At 38.6% G+C, this 19836-nt stretch overlaps 1 protein-coding gene across 5 annotated transcripts in view; it reads left to right on the top strand.

Moving 5' to 3' along the window:
• dsd (attractin-like protein dsd) overlaps positions 1 to 19836 on the top strand; it is a 391073-nt gene that overhangs the window by 217895 nt on the left and 153342 nt on the right. For all 5 annotated transcript variants that reach the window (XM_067153649.2, XM_067153648.2, XM_067153647.2 and 2 more), the window contains one exon: positions 16255 to 16398. In XM_067153649.2, the coding sequence (XP_067009750.1) occupies positions 16255 to 16398 (144 nt within the window). The remainder of the gene's footprint in view (positions 1 to 16254; positions 16399 to 19836) is intronic.

Raw genomic sequence — 19836 nt, 5'->3', positions numbered from 1 at the left:
TCTGTTACAAGTGTTTACAGTGCACAGAGAGAATTATCCACCATCGATTGTTTTACCATCTTGGGTGAAAAGCGACCGTGTGTGAGAAGTGTGATGAATTTGTGATTAATTTAGGAGAGGATTCTAATGATGCAAGTGACAATGAATCCTCCGATCTACAAAGTATTAAGCCTCTTGCAAGTTCGGATTAATGAAATACTTGTCACATACCGTAGGCCTACTTATTAATTTTTGTGGCAAATATATTTTATAGCAATGATGTGGTTTTGTTATCTTAGATACATTCAGGCTAAGTGGCTATATCAGTCAATTTTTATTTATGTTCATGCTTATATAAAGAGCATGTGGACCTCACTGATATGAAATGTTGTTTTTACCTACTCTACTCTTTCGTTCCTTTATTATGACAAAGAATTTAGTAAGGTAAATTGGCAAAAGTAGTTCCTTCTTCTTGAACTAAGTGGGTCCCCAACAAATAATTATTATAATTTAGATCTGTATCTATATCAGACCACTGTCATCTGGCTCAGAAATAACCTACAGATTGTGCAAAGATCCGTAAAGTTGGGAGACAAGGATGCTTGCATTTTCTAGGACTGTTTAATGTTTTTGCTGAGCTTATATTGAATCTGTCCTTAATGGTTTCTGGTATGGGAGTAAAAGTTGGGGGACGACTTACTGAGTATATCAGATTTGCTGATGATCTGGCATTGATAGCAGGAAACCCATAGACTGTAATGAAAATGTTACAGTGCTTGAAAATGATAAAGTTATGGACTTAGGTCAACCTCAAAAAGACAAATACAGTAAAACTTGATCAAAGTGGAATTGCAAGGGACCAAAGGTTTTTTCCGAATTAGACAAGCTTCCACATTACACAGAACATAGTTTTTTAGAGCCTAAAACACCATCACTACCGTTAGACAGAATGCGGTATTTTTAAATGTTATTCAAAGCTTACCTGAATTTGCCTACGCATGATTGATTATATAGTATTGTAGTACACTGGTTTGTTAATAATAATAATAATTATTACTGATGATACACAGCATATCATTTTAGCACTATCCCAACACTGTATTACACTACTTCAGAACACTGGATGTACGCTCCTTAAACTTAGAGTATTTACATCATAGAACTCTATACAGTTCTTCACAACACTAAGCTTTCTTCCTCAAAGCAAACAAACAGCTTGGTTCCTCTTCTTTCTAATCGTGTCTTTCTGAATGCAGTGCTCAGCTGAGTACATTAGTTCAAGAAGAGTGGAAGAGTTAGATGTCACGGCAGATTGCTTTCTGGTCCTGGTCATGGGTTCGACTCTTGTTTTGATGTATATCTTCTTGCTTGTCTCCTCCTCTTTCTTGGCTATTCTCACTGCTAGAAGGGCAGTAACTGATTCAAAAATGTAGTTTGTTGTAAATTGTTCATCACTTCGAATGAAGTTCTCTGGCTCGTAGGGAATGTTCCTTTTTGACACAAGTTTAATATCACCGATGCGTTTTCAAGCACTTCATTTGTTCCACCATTCGTGTTATCACTCCCTCCAAATGCACGTCAGTTTGTCCAAACAATGATATTGATCATACCAGCACCAGCAATGCACAAATATTGTATGTAGGACTACATAAATTCCTAATATTTTCTGCATTGTACAAGTAGATTTTAAAGAATTCTTTCATTATTGTTTCCATTTTCGTGTTGAAGAGATTCTGCATTATACAAAAGTAAAAAAATAATGCTGTAAGCTTCGCTGGGACCAAGAAAATATTCCATAGTGGACAAGTTTCTACATAATTCAAGTTCTGCTTTCAGCACATTTTACTGTATTCTGATAAGTATGCACCTGCAAACTACAAGATTAGTACAAGTGAAACAGTTTAAATACCTTACACAGATCGTAAGATCTTTGTTGCAAAACTGAGATTAGAACTCGCATAGCCATGGTGAAACAGGCATTTGATTACAAATGGTGTTTGATGTTGATGCAACATGTCCCTCAGGTTAGAAAAATGCTTGTAAGGCGCTAGTGTGGCCATTTGCGATATATTGTGGAGAAACCTGGACATTGAACAAAGGTGACAAAAAAACCAGAAGCTTTTGAGATGTGGTGCTGATGATGGTTAGGAAAGAAATAAGCTGGGTGGAGAAGAAGACCGATATGGATGTATTCAAGCAAGTTAACGAGAAGATCAACAAATTAAATACCACCTAATCGATACTTTATTTCTTGCATTCTGGCAGTATTATAAAAACATTAACATATACAGGACATGTTTCGACCACTTAGTGGTCATCTTCAGCTGTCTCTGAATAGCTTAGGTGAAACCATTTGAATAGTAAGTACATTAAAATCTTAAACTATTTTCCCTTGGGAACTTAAAACTGTTACTTAAGGTGCTGGAAAATGAGGGGGGTAGGTGAGGTGGTGTGTAAAAAGGATACTTAAATTATAATTTGCGCCTGTGTAAAGTATCGATTAGGTGGTATTTTAAATTAATTGGTTGATTGAACTCATCGATACGGTCATGAAGTGGACAGCTTGCAATTAACAAGAAGAGATGGCTAATCAGAAAAATAAACAAAAGATCAACACGGCTGGGGCACAGATTATGAAATAGTAATTTAATCATTGAAATACTTGAGTGAAAAATTCTTGGAAAACGCCTTCATGGGAGGTCAAAAAATACATTTATGAAGACATTCTTCATTGGTCTATTAAGTTATGAAGGAGCTAAAAGAAAGGGGAAAAAAAAGGTCACTTTGAGACGATTCATCATAGACACAAAACAAGTAGGACTGAATACATAATGATGATGATAAAATATTAATACATTAGAAGTCCATTATAGCAAGAATTCATAAGTGGGAAAAATGTAATTTTCTTGCTAAAAGCTTTTGTTTAACCACCTTATCAATACATAATTTTTCATTTCAGTACTGCACTCATGTTCATAAAAACTGAACACTTTGAAACACTAGAGATAGGAAGTTCATATTCACAGGACATGTTCATTAGTATGTTCTGCGGAAGGGATTAGCATTTCATTCACCTAGGTTTAGCATGTGTCCTGTTGCCTAGTAGGCACTAGGTCCGTTATGGGCACTGATAACTTGTTCCATGCGTGGTGGCATTGACACGTGCGCAAATGGCATCCTGGGGTATAGCCATCCATGCTGCATTCACTTGGTTCCACAGTTCATCTTTGGTGGTTGGCATTGGGTCACAGAGCCACACCCGTTGTTTCGCCATATCCCACACATTTTCGATTGGCAACAAGTCCGGTGATCGGGCAGGCCAGGGCAACAGTCTGACATCCTGTGACAACAAGAAGGCACATGTTTGTGCAGCAACATGTGGTCGCGCGTTGTCCTGCTGAAATATGGCCTCTGGGGTGCAGAAAGGGTATGGCTACGGGTCGCAGGATGTAATTCATGTAGGTCAAACTGGTCACAGTGCTCTGGACACGCACCAACTGTAATTTGTGGTTGTACCCAATAGCACCCCACACCATAAGGCCTTGAGTTGGCGCTGTATGTTTTGTATGAATGCAGTCAATGATAAAGATATTGATTCCCATAGGGAACCTGAAATGAAATGGGTAAATTTATAATACCAGTATAGCCGGTCCATTATTGAACGTTATCAGTTTTCCACCCAACCCACTCCTGGTTGCCAGTGCTTCGCCCCAGTGTGCCAAGTTGGGCTCATCAGTTGGCAAATAGCACACCCACCAAGACACAATCTACCCACCCCCCGACCCCCTCCAACCCCCGTCTGCAGCGAACCAAAATGCAGCCATCATGTTTAAACAAACAGAACCTGGATTTGTCTGAAAACACTATCTGCTGCCATTCCTGTCCATAGTTACGTCGTTCCATACACCATTGCAGTCTAGCATTTTTATGCACATTAGTCAAAGGTAGGTGGAGAATTGGACGATGCGCCGGTAACAAAGACTGTAATAAGCGGCGATGGACTGTCATTCCATATAGTGTACGATGTGTTACACTGTTCCACTGTTGCGCCAGAGCCGAGGAGGACACAGATCTGTCCTGCAATGCCATTCGGATGAGGTGCCGATTTTTCCGTGGGGTGGTCTGGGTGGTGCGACCAGACCCATCTTGTCATGTTCTGCGGCCCTCTGTGAACCATTCTGTACACACCCGTTGCAGTGCCGATGCACTTCTTCCCACATGAGCAGCAATTTCCCGGATGGAAGCATCACGTTCTCTCATGCCAATAATGCGCCCTCTTTCAAACTCATTTGACGGTACAGTTCTCGCGTACATCTGTGAGGCATCCTGCACATCTGCTCAGGTCACACTGATCCATTACCTTCGGTTTATAGCCACAACGAGAACCGCAGGCCCATTTTACCAGTCGGTGGTGGTGCGCAGAGATATCGATGTGGACCTTGAACCTGAGGACTGACATGGTTCAAATGCTAATAATTTCTTCAGAACATACTACAATCTAAACTGGTTAAGACGTCCCTCTCTAGCGCATTTCCCTGGTTATTATGCCATTATTCCGAAGCCCCAAGACGGGTCCTATTAAATACATGCTAAAGAAATCTGGACAGCACATTTACGCCATAGTACATTTGTAACTCCCACCAAGAGAAATTTAAATTAATGTTCCGGTCACATTGCGCACACAACAGACCAGTGACAACTGGCCTGGGTAGGGATTTGGCTGAGAACTTCATTTCACGGCCCCGGAGCGTGGTTGCGTGTTGGACTACAGCTGCAGGGAGCATCAGTCCCAAGCCAGTCTTATTCTGCCCTCCTAAGCCAAAAAGACGTAACTGCATTCAACATGGAACCCAGAAATTTAAGTGTTTAACATTTTGAAAGATTTTTTATGTTAGAAATGTCACATTACCAAAATTCTTTTGCTATATATACCTATTTGTTAGTTTTAAAATTAATTTTATGGTTTGCTTTGGGAACATCTGGCATCTTTCACAGTTTAATTTACAATTACTGCTTTTGATTGGTGTATTTACTAAGCCAAAAGACAGTAAATGCACTTACTGCTTTTCTCCTCTATGCACTAAATATATTGGAATATTACTTTTTAAGGGAAAAGGCAGTAACTTACACGTACTGCTTTTTGCCTTCATATTTTGAAGGAGTTGTCATGGCAGAATCTAAGGGCAGCAACATATTCTGGATAATAACAAATATGACATTTGGAAATGTATCTTATTTTATTCATAGTGAACAGACCACTTACATATCTGCAACAATAAACCTCTTAACTCAAATATTTAAAGCTTAAAATGGGTTCTTTAAACTGAGCTAATCATCACATTCTAAAAGTAAGTCAGGTACGTCACATAGTGGCAAGTTTTCCCAGAACTTGCGTCGACTCTCTGGCATCATTGGTACCAAATACGTAAGTGGAATCATATAGAAGAAATAGCTAAGGAAGAAAGCAGTAACTTACATGTGCTAAGCCAGAAAGCAGTAACTACATGTAGATACTGCTTTCTTCTGTAGTATATGTAAGTTACTGCTATTTGCCTTAGTAACCTTGCAAATTAGGTGTAGATACGGCAACCCGATAGCTCTGTATCTCATGAACTAGCGGAGATACGACTTTTTGGCTTAGTTTTTTGGATTCCCCATGGTTCAAAACATATACGTATATCTATAACTCAAAATGTGAAAAATTGTCAGTTACGTCTTTTTGGCTTAGGAGGGCAGTATTATCTTTGCATGTGATGTGTTGGTGCTTAATTTTACGTTCGTGAGGCCTCTTTCAGACGGCGTGGGTTCGATCCGCTTCCACGCTTAGCCGCCGGTCCGCCTAGGCCTAAACTAAGAACACATTGTTCAGATAGAATCTTTCAGGTGATGCGTAGGCGGAGAATAACAGCGTGCAGCATAAATGTTTGAGCGGGCAGCCCATGGTGAGTTGCAGTCCCATGCTCACAGTTACTTCTTATTGGACATTAGTTTTTATGCATGTCATCATACACAGCGCATCGACTGTGCTCGCGACATCGGTACTGCGACCTATATCAGAACCCGATAGCATAGCGTATCGAAGGGGAAGTGCGATATCTTCACGAGTTACTGTGGGCCGCCGCACAGATGGCACTGCCATCTACAGTGATGACTGAAGGCGAGGATAACAGAGGCATTATCGGGAATACTACTTCAAAATCTACCAAGAAACTCAAGCATGCAACTTACGTTTGAAAATGATTTCATCTGCTGGACACTTTGGAGTATTTCCTGGATGATTTTGCTGCCTTCGAAGTAACCAACTCCCTTCTTATCTCCTTCGTGCGGAAGGAGAATCGACATTTCAAGTAGTGAAATACAGGTTTTGGTAGCAAACACAAAACATGATCTCCACAGCACCCCAACTGCGATGACTTCACTTTAATAACATCTAATTTATCCAAGCACTCAAAGAAAGTATCACCCCATAAACTATCCATACACGATGGCTTTTCCGCAACAACATTTTCCACTTGCAACAACATATTATAAACACTTTCCGACGCATATGTGAGATGTGGCGCTTTGCATTGAGCTGTAATCTTTAATTAGTATTAGGGAAGCAGGCACATTATCAGTCAGTTTGCCGAAAAGGAATGGGTGACATAAATCACACTGAATCACTTTTGAAATATTCCGCACTATGTATCCAGCTAAATGATACACTAAGTACTCTTTGCTACAATTCCGCCCACTTAACTCGGGAAAACTGTTTTCCCAGTCTGGTATTTGAAAGTCATTTTTGATGTTCACAGTTTTTTTCCCTGATTTCATCTGCAGCTTGTGTCTTCACTGCACGATTTTTATTTTCAATTTCTCTTACAAGAATATGCATTTGATTAACAAGTCGCATCAATCGGGATTCAGCTCTGTACTCACAGTTTCCGCCAGACGATAAGGCAAGTTTAGTCGGTACGTAAATAGACTACAACGTGTGTAAATGTAGAAAGTCAATAGTGGATGGATGATCATCACAACTTAGTGATCGCAGGATACCGAAATGACGTTCTAGGGGATCTTGATTAAATTTTCCTGTCAAAACGTAGTAGCTATAGTTGTGTTCCTACAAATATGCAGACACTTCTAAAGTACTTTCCACGGTAACTCTTAAAGACTCCAGTGTCCTTTGTGAAGCGAATGAATTTTGAGTATATCTGAGAACCTTCTGCCATTTAATTAATGTTTCATGTGCCTGTGATCCTTTATGCAGTGCTTGAGTGGGAATAGCCGAACTTAATGCGTCAATCAGACAGTTTAAATCGCTTGTGAAAATTTCCGTTTGTTTACTGTCTTCTAAACCCTGCGTTTTAATACCCTGATAGAATGCTATACCATTAGCGACTGATCTACTGAATAGTTGAAATGCCATTTGCTGAAACGACCGAGCTCGATAGCTGCAGTCGCTTAAGTGCGGCCAGTATCCAGTAATCGGGAGATAGTGGGTTCGAGCCCCGCTGTCGGCAGCCCTGAAGATGGTTTTCCGTGGTTTCCCATTTTCACACCCTTTTGACTGTTCTCCAATATTCATAAACATTGTGAATCTTTGCCTATCATTGCGTGTGCCATACTACCATTCTTAATATTACGTACTGTTTCATCTTATACCGATCCAGAGTTTAATTAATCTTTTTCTTTTTCTTTTTCGTATGCATTGTTTTACATGTTTTTACGGCTGACGATGACCTGGACTAAGGTCGAAACCGGTCCCATTTATTTTTACTATTAAATAAAATGTAATCACTACATTTCTTTCCTATGTATTGAATAGGTTGAACCTCTTTCAATTATTTAATTTTTAACGTTAATACTTTCAATACGGAACAATGAAATTTTTATCTTTAAATGAACAATTATTCTTTATTTCCGCGGGTTGAAGGATCATTAACTTAACATTAGCATCATAATACCGAAGAGAACTCGTTGAAAATTTTCCGGCAATACCTGTTCCATGCGTCTGTACAATACAACGATCCATCAGGAAATTATTCTTGCTGTCTATGAAACATACTTTTATGCAGCGTCGGATATAACCGGCTACCGCTACACGCATGTCTCGCTTGTCGGATTTGGCCAAATTCAGTGGCTAGCGATGTATAGGCCTAATCGCAAACGTTGAAAGTCAATGAATGAGTTGACTGCACCACGGTATGGCCATTTCGCCCTTGCGTTTTTCGTGCACAAACCTCACAATTTCATCTTCGACTTCTTTAAAGGGTCCTTGTTGCAGACCACTGAATGCATTTTTTGTACAGTACCATTTTTTTTACCTCGTTGTTTTCACGCTAACACCAAATATTGGCTTTAGTTAGGGCCTATGCCGTATTTTCTTGCGGCTGCACAATTATTCTACATATCCGAGTGTTTAATAAACATTAACTTAAAATTGGCATCATAATGTCGACTAGAACCCGTTGAAAATTTGCCGGCAATACCTTTTCCACGTATCTTTGCACGAAAATATTCCTGCTGTCTATAAACCATAATTTTACTAAGCGCCAAGTACAATAGACGCGTTATGACTCTGCCACTGAGTAGCTATGGCTTTTCTAAGAATTCGAAGAGTTGAATGTTTTGATGCCATTTTGCAGATTTGAAAAACACACAGGCACTGTACAACCAGTTGTCGCGGCTAGCGATGTGTAGTGAAGAGGCGGTCGTTTATTATCCATGAGTTCTGTGCGCGTGTGAAAAAAAGGAGCGTGGTTACCGCGGTAGTTGCCAGTGGTATCCATTAACTTACTCTACGGCCGCGAATGCAACAACCCTTGAGTTTTCGATGAGATTCTGAGAAAAAAAAGTCTTTGATTCAGAGAAATACGGTATCACTCCAGAGATTTCTGTGGCAAACACCTCAGCTTCCTTCTCCAAACAGCATCACCTAACCTAACCGTATATGTAGCCTATCATGGAAACATATTTGGGACGCATGTAGAGAAATAACCTCCTTGTGAAAAATTTACATGTAAATAGCCATAACTAGACGTGAGAAGATATGAAATATCCTCTGATATCAGTGATGTACTCTGCCATATCTTGAGGTGTATCACATTCTTACTTAATTTCCGTATATAACATTAAAATTAAGATAACGTTTACTTCAGTCTTTATTTTTAACGAGTTAACAACTGCTATCGGCCACGTTATTTACGAATTTATTATGAACACGTGTTATCCACTTTCATTTTGAATATTCTTTAGAGAACAGCACTCCAACATCGCCTTCGAATGTCAACGAGAGAACTCGCAAATACACAAAGTGAGAAAACTATACCGTACCGAAGATGATCGATCGCATTTTGTTGCAAACGTTTCAGTTTCCTTATTGTCTTGTCTTGATAATTTAATTGGCTTCACGTGAAAGCGGTGTACCCAGTCACAAGTTTTCTTATTCAAACGACGTCACGTATCCTAACTTAACCGTACTATACGTATGATGAAAACACTTCAAGCGCCAGTAGAGAAATTATAACTTGCTCGCTATAAATTTTCATAATAGCCTTTCCGTAATTTAACCAGACGCGACAAAATATACACTAACCTCTGAAATCAACTAAGCACTCTGCCATATCTCGAGGTGTATCCCATTCTTATTTAATTGCAGTATTTAGCTTCAAAATTAAGTGGTCGTTTAGTCAGCCTTAATTTTTAACGAGTTAACAACCGTTATCGGACACGTTATTTACGCATTTATTACGAAAATATGTTGTCTTTCATTTCAAATTTTCTTTACGGAACAGCTATCGACTCCGACATCGCCTTCGAATGTCGATGAGAGAAAACGCTAGTGCACACAGCGTGGAAATGATGCCGAAGGTAATCGATCGCATGCAATATCATCGCTGGGGTGCATAAATATCGGTAACGGAAAAAATCGCATGGGCTTAATCGCTCATAATAACGGATGCGCCAGTGATAGTGTTCTCGCTATAACCGAAGGACAATACACAGTTTAATATAGGAATTTTGAAGGGACAGAAAAAAGTCGTCGCTATAACGGAGTTCTTGTTATATGCCGTACTCGCTATATCGGACTTCTACTGTACACTGCTTTTTTTATACATTTCTCATGAATGTTAAATTTTTTCCATTTTCATACCCACTCCTAGCTCTTTCCTGTCCCACCATCGCCATAAGACCTATCTGTATCGGTGTGACATAAAGCCAATTGTCAAAAAAAATGTATGTGAAAGTGTCATTTGTGTATAGAATTATTTGGAGATTTATAGTTCAGTTGTTATGAGTTTTGACTTGACGTTTGTGTGCTGCCTTTTGGCGGAGGGTAAGTGAATTAATCAACAGCCAATCATAGGCAGCCGATCGCTCCGATAGAGCGCGTTGGACTCCAGTTCCGGTTAGCAGTGTTGTCTATCTGTTGTTTACTGTAACCACGTGTTATCAGCTGTGTGTTGTATTGTGCTCAGTTCTTTTTGCAGTCTTTGTGCTAGGTTTTTGTTCGTTTATATTTCGTAGTGTAGAGTTTATAAATGTACTGTTTAGTATTTTTAATAGTATAGCGCGTTATATTGTAGTGAATAGTGTGTAACAGGTGATCTATTTTATATAGTAGCTTAGTTTAATATTTCGTTCGGTAGTTATATAGTAGGTTAATTTTAGGCCCGTGTGTGAATTTGATATTCTCTCATGTCGACACCTACATCTAAGGATAAAGCTCCCAAGGGAAGAATGCCTTTCGGACGCGGTACTCCACTAAGGAGTCAGGCCCGGGAAATTGTTTGTAATGTTGGAGAGTCATTCTTGACAATGCACCAACAATGGCGGCTAGAAAGAATGAGTTGATTAAGTGGTTGAAGGAGCACAATATTTTGGTTCGCGATGGCATGGGGGGGGATATATTATGCATCTCTTGAAACAAAACAATCCCCAGTGCCCAGTTTATGTGGTGGATAGCCAGAAGGAACGGGCATAAAGTAGTTCACTTTTCACTATACCATTGCCATTTTAACGTCATAGAACTGTTTTGGGCCCAAGTGAAGGATTATGTAGCTGAGAATAACCTACTCTTCACAGTTTCAGAAGTTGAAAGACTTATTTTCGAAGCCGTAGGCCGTATAAGTGTGGAGGAATGGAGCAACGTTGTGAGACGCACAAATTCAGAGTTGATTAAAGCTTTGGAGAAAGAAAGTATCACAGACGATTATGTTGAAGACTTTATTATCTCTTTAGGGTCAAGCGAGAGTGAAACCTCAACAGACGATGACAATGCCGATAGTGACTCAGAAATGAGTGGTATATTCTCTTTGTAGGATTATTTCCTTCGTTATGGGAAACTGAATCTAACAGCAACGTGAGATCTTCTACATGGTGAGTAGAAATTTAATTTAATTTTTTCACATTTTATCTGTTCGAGCATTGACATATTTCTTTCTTGTAGCCTTATCCTAAATGTGTTGTGTATTATTGATCTTATGTGAATCATGTATTTTGCTACAAAGAATAACTGATTATGGACTTATATTCCAGTATTTACATTTCTGTACGTGTTGTGTATCTTAAATCAGCTGTTTGTATTCGCAGCAGTTTGGCACCACCGGCTGACTTCCGGCTAACTGTCAAGTCAAAACTCATAAAAATGGAACTATGGGACTTATTATATAGAAGAGAACTTTTCATCTCAAAGTCTGCTTACCAGTATTTTAGTATTTTTATGCATTTCATTGTTTTGAGTGTTGTCCTGTGCGTTGAATACATCAATGAGCACATCCTATTCAGTTTAACATTGAGGTTAATTATTGGATTTTACTTCTTTCACACTGTCACTTGATGTAGCACTGCCATAAGAGACAGTTAGTGTAATGTGTTTTCAGTGACACCTGAAGATCTCCTAGAAAATGTAGCATCTTCCAGTATCTCATATTCAGAATGAAATTTTCCAAACCTGATCTTTGTGACTGCATACACCACATACCACCTTAAACACTTCTTGATACAAGCTACTCGAGTTACTTTCCAGCTTACGAGGAGACCCTCAGATGGTCGGTCACTGATCTTATTAATACTTCGTGTATTAATAGCAGATATTAGGTATAAGAAAATGTTGAAGTAATAAGGTATACCTTTCTATCATTCATAAGAAAATAACAATTAAACTTGGCAAAGTGAATGGTATGAGGCAATTGTATTCTTATTATACTTCCACAGTCAGCTTGCCAGCAGTTATCTAGCGGGAGTGTTCTTGCCTACGGAACTGGAGTTTTGCTGCACTGGGATCGCATTCTGGTCGTGGAAGGAATTTTTGTTTACAGTTCTTTCACTTCTTTGTACTTGTATTTACATTCATTTACAAATATAAAATGTTTATCAGGTAGAAATTAAGGAACGTCCAAGACCATGATTCAAACCAACCACCCCGGGATCCAGAGGCAGCAGTGCTAACTGTTATGCTAGCATTCACTTGCCATGAGCACTATGAATAAATCATAAAATAGATACATTGGCATGTATTATTTGAATTTAATCACCATTTTCTAACCTATGGCTGAGAGATACACTTCATTACTTTAAAAAAGCGATGTACATCGAGTCTTCTACTGATACATGAAGTTTAAAAAAGATCAGTGATCTGAATGTTTGAGAGTCTCTTTGTTAGCTTTAACTTTCTACACACTCACCATAGGTCTATATGGTGCCGTTTATCTCATCCACCTCTATGGTTTACTGCCGTAAAGATCTCTCGACTGCCATGCATTAAAACATTCACATTTTGCATAGGACAACTCTCACTATTGACATGTCTACAACACCAGTGCAGGAAATAAAATAGTATTTTTCACTACATATAATGTAGATACCATGGTAGTAATTATGAGGGAAGCTTGGAAAGTTTTAACTTGTTATATTAACTTCATCACAGAACAGAACTGCAGAACAAAAAAGTACTACAAGGTAAATTTACTGTTTGCCTGGCTGTAAAGTCTATTTTTCGTTTTATTCTTCTCTGTGGAATGATCTGTCAGTGTGAACTTGTCATTTTTTGTAAATCACCTGAAATATTCTGTGTACTCGGGTAAGAAAACTAACAGGAGCAAAATATATATGTAAAGGACACAGATGGAGAGCAGTTACTTACATGTAAGCATGTGTGAATAGAGTATATATGAAAGAACTGCAAGTGTTCAAAATTTTTGGCTTCAGCATTTGTCAGTGGAGGGTGGAATACAAATGGTGCTGGTCACTGTAGACAAGTGGATGCTGTTGCGAGGAAAAAAGAGGGAGGAGTTGGACGAGTCAAGAGAAGGTAAGAAAGGAGTGGTTATCTAATGTTAAGGCCAGGTGCTTTCCTAGACCTGAGCATCAGCTGACATCCGTCTTTGGAATCTCTAAAGGCAGCAGTTCACAACGTGGAGTTTGTCCCTCTGTGTTTTCACTTTTTTTTTTTTTTTTTTTTGTTTCCCATTCTCTTGTCTCGCTCATCTGCCCCCTCTGTTTACCTCACAACAGAACTTGCCTGTCACCAGTGATTCCATTGGAAATAATAAACTGAAGCACTACAGACCTGATATTTGCCATCAGAAAAGCACTGGGAATATGGTAATTTAGCAATGGTATTTATGGACATCGAGAAGGCCTACAACAGTGTGCCTAGAGAGATAATCTTAGAATGTATAGAAGGTATAGGTGTACCAAACTTCCTGATCAATAAAGTAAAGACACTCTATCAGAAGTGCTTAAGCTATGTCCAAGTAGGGGATGGAAGATCAGATTAGTTTGAAACCCGAAGAGGAGTCCAGCAGGGAAGTGCCTTGTTCATCATTGTTATGGATCGGATCATGAAGTCCATCAAAGAACATAGCAAAGAGCCTAACACTAAATATATGCAGATGATGTTCTGAACTGGGGAGAAAATGAAGCAGAAATACAGGAGAAACTAAATCTTTGGAACAGCAAGTTTAAAGAATATGGACTAAACATCAGTAAAACAAACACTGTTGAAATGACTAACAGGAAAGGCACAGATTCAAACATTTTCCTGGAGGGAACTCTATTGCAGTCAGTTTTTAACTTCAAATACCTTGGAAGTATCATTTCAAAAGATAACACAGTAAACCAAGAAATACCTAATAGGACTCAGAAAGCTTCTCAATTTTATTTTCAAGTGAGAAATCTGCTCTGGCATGATAAAATACCCCATGAAGCAAAATTGACCATGTTTTATATCTACCGTACTTCATTCTGATTCTCATATATGGATTCAAAATATGTACTCTGCATAAAAAGGCAAATAGTAAAACCCAGTCAATAGAAATGAAATTCATCAGAACAGTGAACCAAAAGACCAGGAAGGATAAGATTAGAAATGAAGCAAAAAGGAAAGAGGCTGGCATCAAAATACCTGTTACCGAGTTTTTAGGAAGATGCAGGCTACAATGATCTGGACATGTTATAAGGATGGACGGAACGAGAACAGCAAGGAATTACTTTGGCAGGGAGGTGAAAGGGGAGAGGCCAATTGAGAGAGCAAGGAATAGATGGATAGACATAGAGAAATCGGAGGTCAGCATAGGAATGCCAAGTGGGAGTACATAGAAGAACAGAAACTATGCTTTAATAGGAAGAAGTGGCAAGTGCTTGTACAGCACACCTGGGAAACTGAAGCTGGAAAATGATGATGATGATGATGATGATGATAGTTCTGTATTGATTTACAAATCATAAATACTAACTCTTAAGAGAATTTGTGTTATTGGTCCACCTTTCATTACAATTTAAACCTTACACTACAATTGCCAATGGCCGTAGCCATGTTGAAACACCGGATCCCGTGAGATCTCCGAAGTTAAGCAACATTGGGCGTGGTCAAGATTTGGATGGGTTGCCATGCGCTGTTGGTGGGGTATAAGGGAATGGAGGAGCGGAAAGGAACTGCCCACCCTACCGTACGTAAACTCCGGCTCAAGCACACCTCTGCGGAGGTTTGGACCTGCCTTCAGGCAGATACACCCTTACCTTACCTTACCTTACCTTACCTACACTACAATTGAATATATTCAGTTCAGTCATGTGACCATGTTTTTTTTTTCCAGTACATGTTTCAGCCCTCAGCTGGCTTGAACACTTGACAAAGACATCTTAAATACTGCTAGAACTGTATGAAAGTATGAATCAAAAGTGATGATGACTAGTTATGAATACTAAATTTCTTAAAAATGTAATTTAGCATGATTATCTTAAAGTTTTCTTGTTACAATCCTGATAAAAAGTTAACAATATTGTTCCAGTATGTTCTAGTCGTAAAATGGGCCGAATATTTATTGGGTTGAATTGTGGGGAACTCCTCTTGTTTAAAAATGATGGAACCCCTTTTTACTCATAGAACAGGGCTTTTGATGAAAATGTCAGCATAGAAAATCTAGTGTCAGAATTACCGAGCTCGATAGCTGCAGTCGCTTAAGTGCGGCCAGTAGCCAGTAATCGGGAGATAGTGGGTTCGAACCCCACTGTCGGCAACCCTGAAGATGATTTTCCGTGATTTCCCATTTTAACACCAGGCAAATGCTGGGGCTGTACCTTAATTAAGGTCACAGCTGCTTCCTTCCCCATCCTATCGTCGCCATAAGACATATCTATGTCAGTGCGACGTAGGGCAAAATAGCAAAAAAAAAAAAAGTGTCAGAATTGCTGGGAGTTTTTTATGCCTGTTGGAGTTCCCCTTCCTTTGGCCTCTTACTGCGTGCTCCGTCTTGTCCACACGTGAACCAGTGAGGGCTGAAACATGCAAAATGCAAGATCGTAATGGGACACATGGCCCAATACTTGGAAGGATGGTGATGATGATGATGACGATGATTATAGTGTAAGGTTAAAATTGTATTGAAAGGTGGACCAATAATACAAATCCTCTCAAGTGTTAATATTTATAACAATGATAACACAATTCTTATTCTGTCCTCTACTGATGAAGCTGCAACTGAAAATTTTCGACCTGTGTGTGTATTTCTTGTGTACTCTGTCTAAGCATGGTTACACTGTATGGCAAGTCGCTGCTCTCCATGTGAAATATTCTGTATGTTTTAAGACTTCCTGTGAGAATGAGGAATGACAATTCTGATATGTATAGGAATAAGAGATTAACTTTCTCATTTTTGAAATTATGTTCTCTGGTTTTGTGATTGTCTTTTGTTTGTCCTGATCTTTACTTTTTAGTGTTTTTTCTCATATTTCAAAATTGATTGTGGTGCATGTTTTACTATCTAACTAACAAGTGTTACATGTTTCCAGCTTGCCAGTGCAATGGTCATAGCACATGTGCTAACGATACCAACGTCTGTAACCAACCCTGTGCCAACTTAACTCAAGGCTCTCACTGTGAGAACTGTGTTTCTGGCTACTATGGAAACCCTGTCAATGGAGGAAAATGTAGTCGTAAGTCTAACATTAGAATTCTCTTGTGTTCTAAAACCAGTGTGACTCTTAACCCTCCTCACAATTTTGAGGGTAGTTGAAGAATATTCTGAACGTACATATTTTTAAGAATATAGAAAGCTTAAAAAGTGGATAGGAATATACACCAAAGATAAACACCATAAAAGGTCAGTATGGAAGAGGAAGTGACACGTATAAAAGACAGTAAACAACCATGAAATCATAAAAGGGCAAGAACAAAACCCACATTTGACTCTATTTATCAACCTTACTTTCTTGCATTTCTTCATTTCTAAGGAGCTTTTGTGTTCTTCCTTTTCCCTTTTTATGATGGATTTGTGTATTATGTATGTATACAGTACAATCTCGATGCATTGTTTTTTCAAGGGGGAGGAGGAAAATGATGATGGATGCAGGAAAACAATAAATGCAGGTATCTTCAAAAATAGGGGGAAAGCAAAATAATAAAATATGGATACTGTATTTGGTCATTTTTCTTTATGTAAATCTGGTGAACTGCGGCCCTATCTATGATGAATTCTAATGCTGATGACGCCGCACACAACCAGTCCCTGAACCGTTGGAATTAACCAAGGAAGGTTAAAATCCCCGATCCAATCGGGACTCCTTGGACCAAAGGCCAGCACGCTACTCATTTAGCCATGGAGCCGGACATTCTCATACCACACATAATGGCATTAAAATATTGCAACCACGATATATGCAAAAGAATTTCAGGCGTGACTTTTTTGCTGTTTCTTTTCATCCTATAATAATTGAAATAATTGAGTAATTGAAAACCTTTACTGTAAGGTCAAATATCAAAATTTTAGAATAAAATAAATAGAAATAATAAAGAGAAATAAATAGAATAAAATTTTATTCTAAAATTTTATTCTAAAATAATACCATCCAACTATGCTTCTTCCTAATGGGATATTCAAGCTCAACAAGATTGAAATTATATCATAGTTCCGGTTTTGTAGCTGCCGTACTTATGACATAGGTGATTATAAGCACCTTTGGATGAACACATTTTTACAAACTATCAACCTAATGATTCATCCAATAGTTGGTGAAGTTCCAATTTGTGCTTTGGACAAGTTTTAGTAAATATATTATAGTTTTAATTGCTTCCTTGTCAAAAATTCTGGGTTTTAATTAACGAACGCATTTTAAATCTATGTAAATATCATCTAAAGCACAACTTTTTGTAAAAAGTTTTTTAAGTATAAGACTATTGCATACCTGCCAACTTTCCCGATTTAAGCGAGAGACTCCCGATTTTCGACAGTTTTTCCCGCCTCCCGATTATTCTATCTTTTCCCCCGATTTTAGCTTATTTTCTAGTGAACTTCAAACATTTGTTTTCAAATCCCGCCATTTCAGCTTTTTTAGGCCAGTGGCGTTAGGCCAGTGGCCGGAATTCCTTCGCCCATTGGCCGCTTTCAAACGAAATATCGACGTGTATTAATGCGAGAAATGTGCACGAATGTGCGATGTTTATTGAAACCTGTATATACGCGTATATCGATTGTAAATCTCTCGTTCTCGCGTGCTATGTTTGTGTTCGTTCACACCGTTGCCTACGCTATAATACAAGGCCTTGAAATGCACTCGTGGAAACGGATTGCTTCCTAGTTCACCATTCAGCCGCTAGGATCGCGGACTTGCCCCCTTGTATTCGCATGGCCGTATATGTCAATAAGTAAATTACATCCTAAATAAGCATTGGCTTGAATATATCATTGAAGTTTCAAAACTTTCCTTCTGAGGGGCTTCTTATCAAGTTTCAAAACTTTCTCTCTTCTACTTGAGTGGCTCAAAGCAATGTTGTCTAACAGAGGTCTCAGAAATGTTCATAGTAGAAAAAGAGGTGGTTTTTCGCCTTTACACTTTCCACACTTAATTTCACTGTTGAACATGTCTTTCGAAAAAATAAACGTACACCGTTTAGTAACTCTCTTCGGGACAAGTACTGCATAGCCGAAGTGACAAATTCCGTCGTTCACTGCAGAAGTGCCATAGACGATTTTCGGTATATGAGGGCTCCTCGATCTTGAAAACGAATAAGACACAAGGTTGGACTTTGAGTAGCTGGAGAACAGATATGTTCTAAACAGCCTTTACAGTCTGTTTTTATATTTTATTTTGCCACACGATCCATAATGTCATTGTATTCCGCATGGCGTCTTAGGTAGCTGAAGAAGAGCTCGATGTCATAGCTCGTTAGGTTCCTCATCAATGCATAATGCAAATGTATATTTATGAGGTATTTTACGCAGGCCACAGTGGACTGGGTAGTCGAGATCTATGCCTGATACATTTCTCACATGATTCTTTTTTACTTTCTCTGAATGCATTTTCAGTTTCTTAATATATGACAGGAAATCATTAATTAACCAACTGAGGAGTTCATCTTCAGTACTAAAAGTTGCTTTTTTTTTAATTTTTTTTTTTTTTTTAGTGACTTTACATCGCACCGACACAGATAGGTATTATGGCAACGATGGTATAGGAAAGGCCACTGCCTTCGTAATGTCCAGGCCGTACTGTACCTCTGATGATGTCACGCTTTGGGGGGGACTTGAAGGCGATACGCATACGCTCCGCTTGAATAACACACTCGTTTAAATTACTTAAAGAACTGTTAACACCTTATAAAACCAAAACCTATCCTCAAATATTTGTTAATTCTGACATACAATGCATATCCTTCTCCGTAATGTTCTATTTCTTGCGTATATACGTTCGTTTGCGTGAGTACAGCCTAACACTTTGAGACATTTTCTTGCGATTTTATCCATTTTCTGGTCAACTGGAACATTCACATCATACACACTGACAGAAAACATGCAGCCAATTACCATTACTATTTATTACAAATATAAATTATTTCTGTACCTCACTGTTTCCACTCCATGAACACTGCAGCTTTCCTGGACCTCTTACAGGAAGTTACACCAGTATGGAGTAGGTCTGCTCTCTTTGAAGCACTTTGTTGAATACACAAGTCGGTGTGAATTTTGGAAAAGTTATTTAAAAATATATTCACCCAAATATATATACGCTGTCCGGCCAGGTCTTCCAATTTCTTCCCGCAGTCACAAATGATTAGGGAATCTGCCAACTGCATTGACTCCAAAGCCAAGGATTTTGTGACACACTTAGGATTGTCTGAATTTAGAAATACCATCTTATAACTTATGTATCTGACACTAACACACAAAATACTTTGTACACCTCAATTCCAAGTTCTGTTGACATGTCTGATGGATACCTTAAGCCCCCTCGATTTAGGAAATTCAGATATCTTACTTCTGGAGATAATTCATAAATAAGATCTGAATCTGTCAGAAGATAAGATTTACATAAATCACACTGCTGTTTGATACTAATAATTTCTTTATTTGTTAATTATTATTTATTATTATTATT

The sequence above is a fragment of the Anabrus simplex genome, chromosome 9 (genome assembly GCF_040414725.1).
Source record: "Anabrus simplex isolate iqAnaSimp1 chromosome 9, ASM4041472v1, whole genome shotgun sequence".
NCBI lineage: Eukaryota > Metazoa > Arthropoda > Insecta > Orthoptera > Tettigoniidae > Anabrus > Anabrus simplex.
Note: the sequence above shows the minus strand (reverse complement) of the source record. Positions and strands in the feature narration are given on the sequence as shown.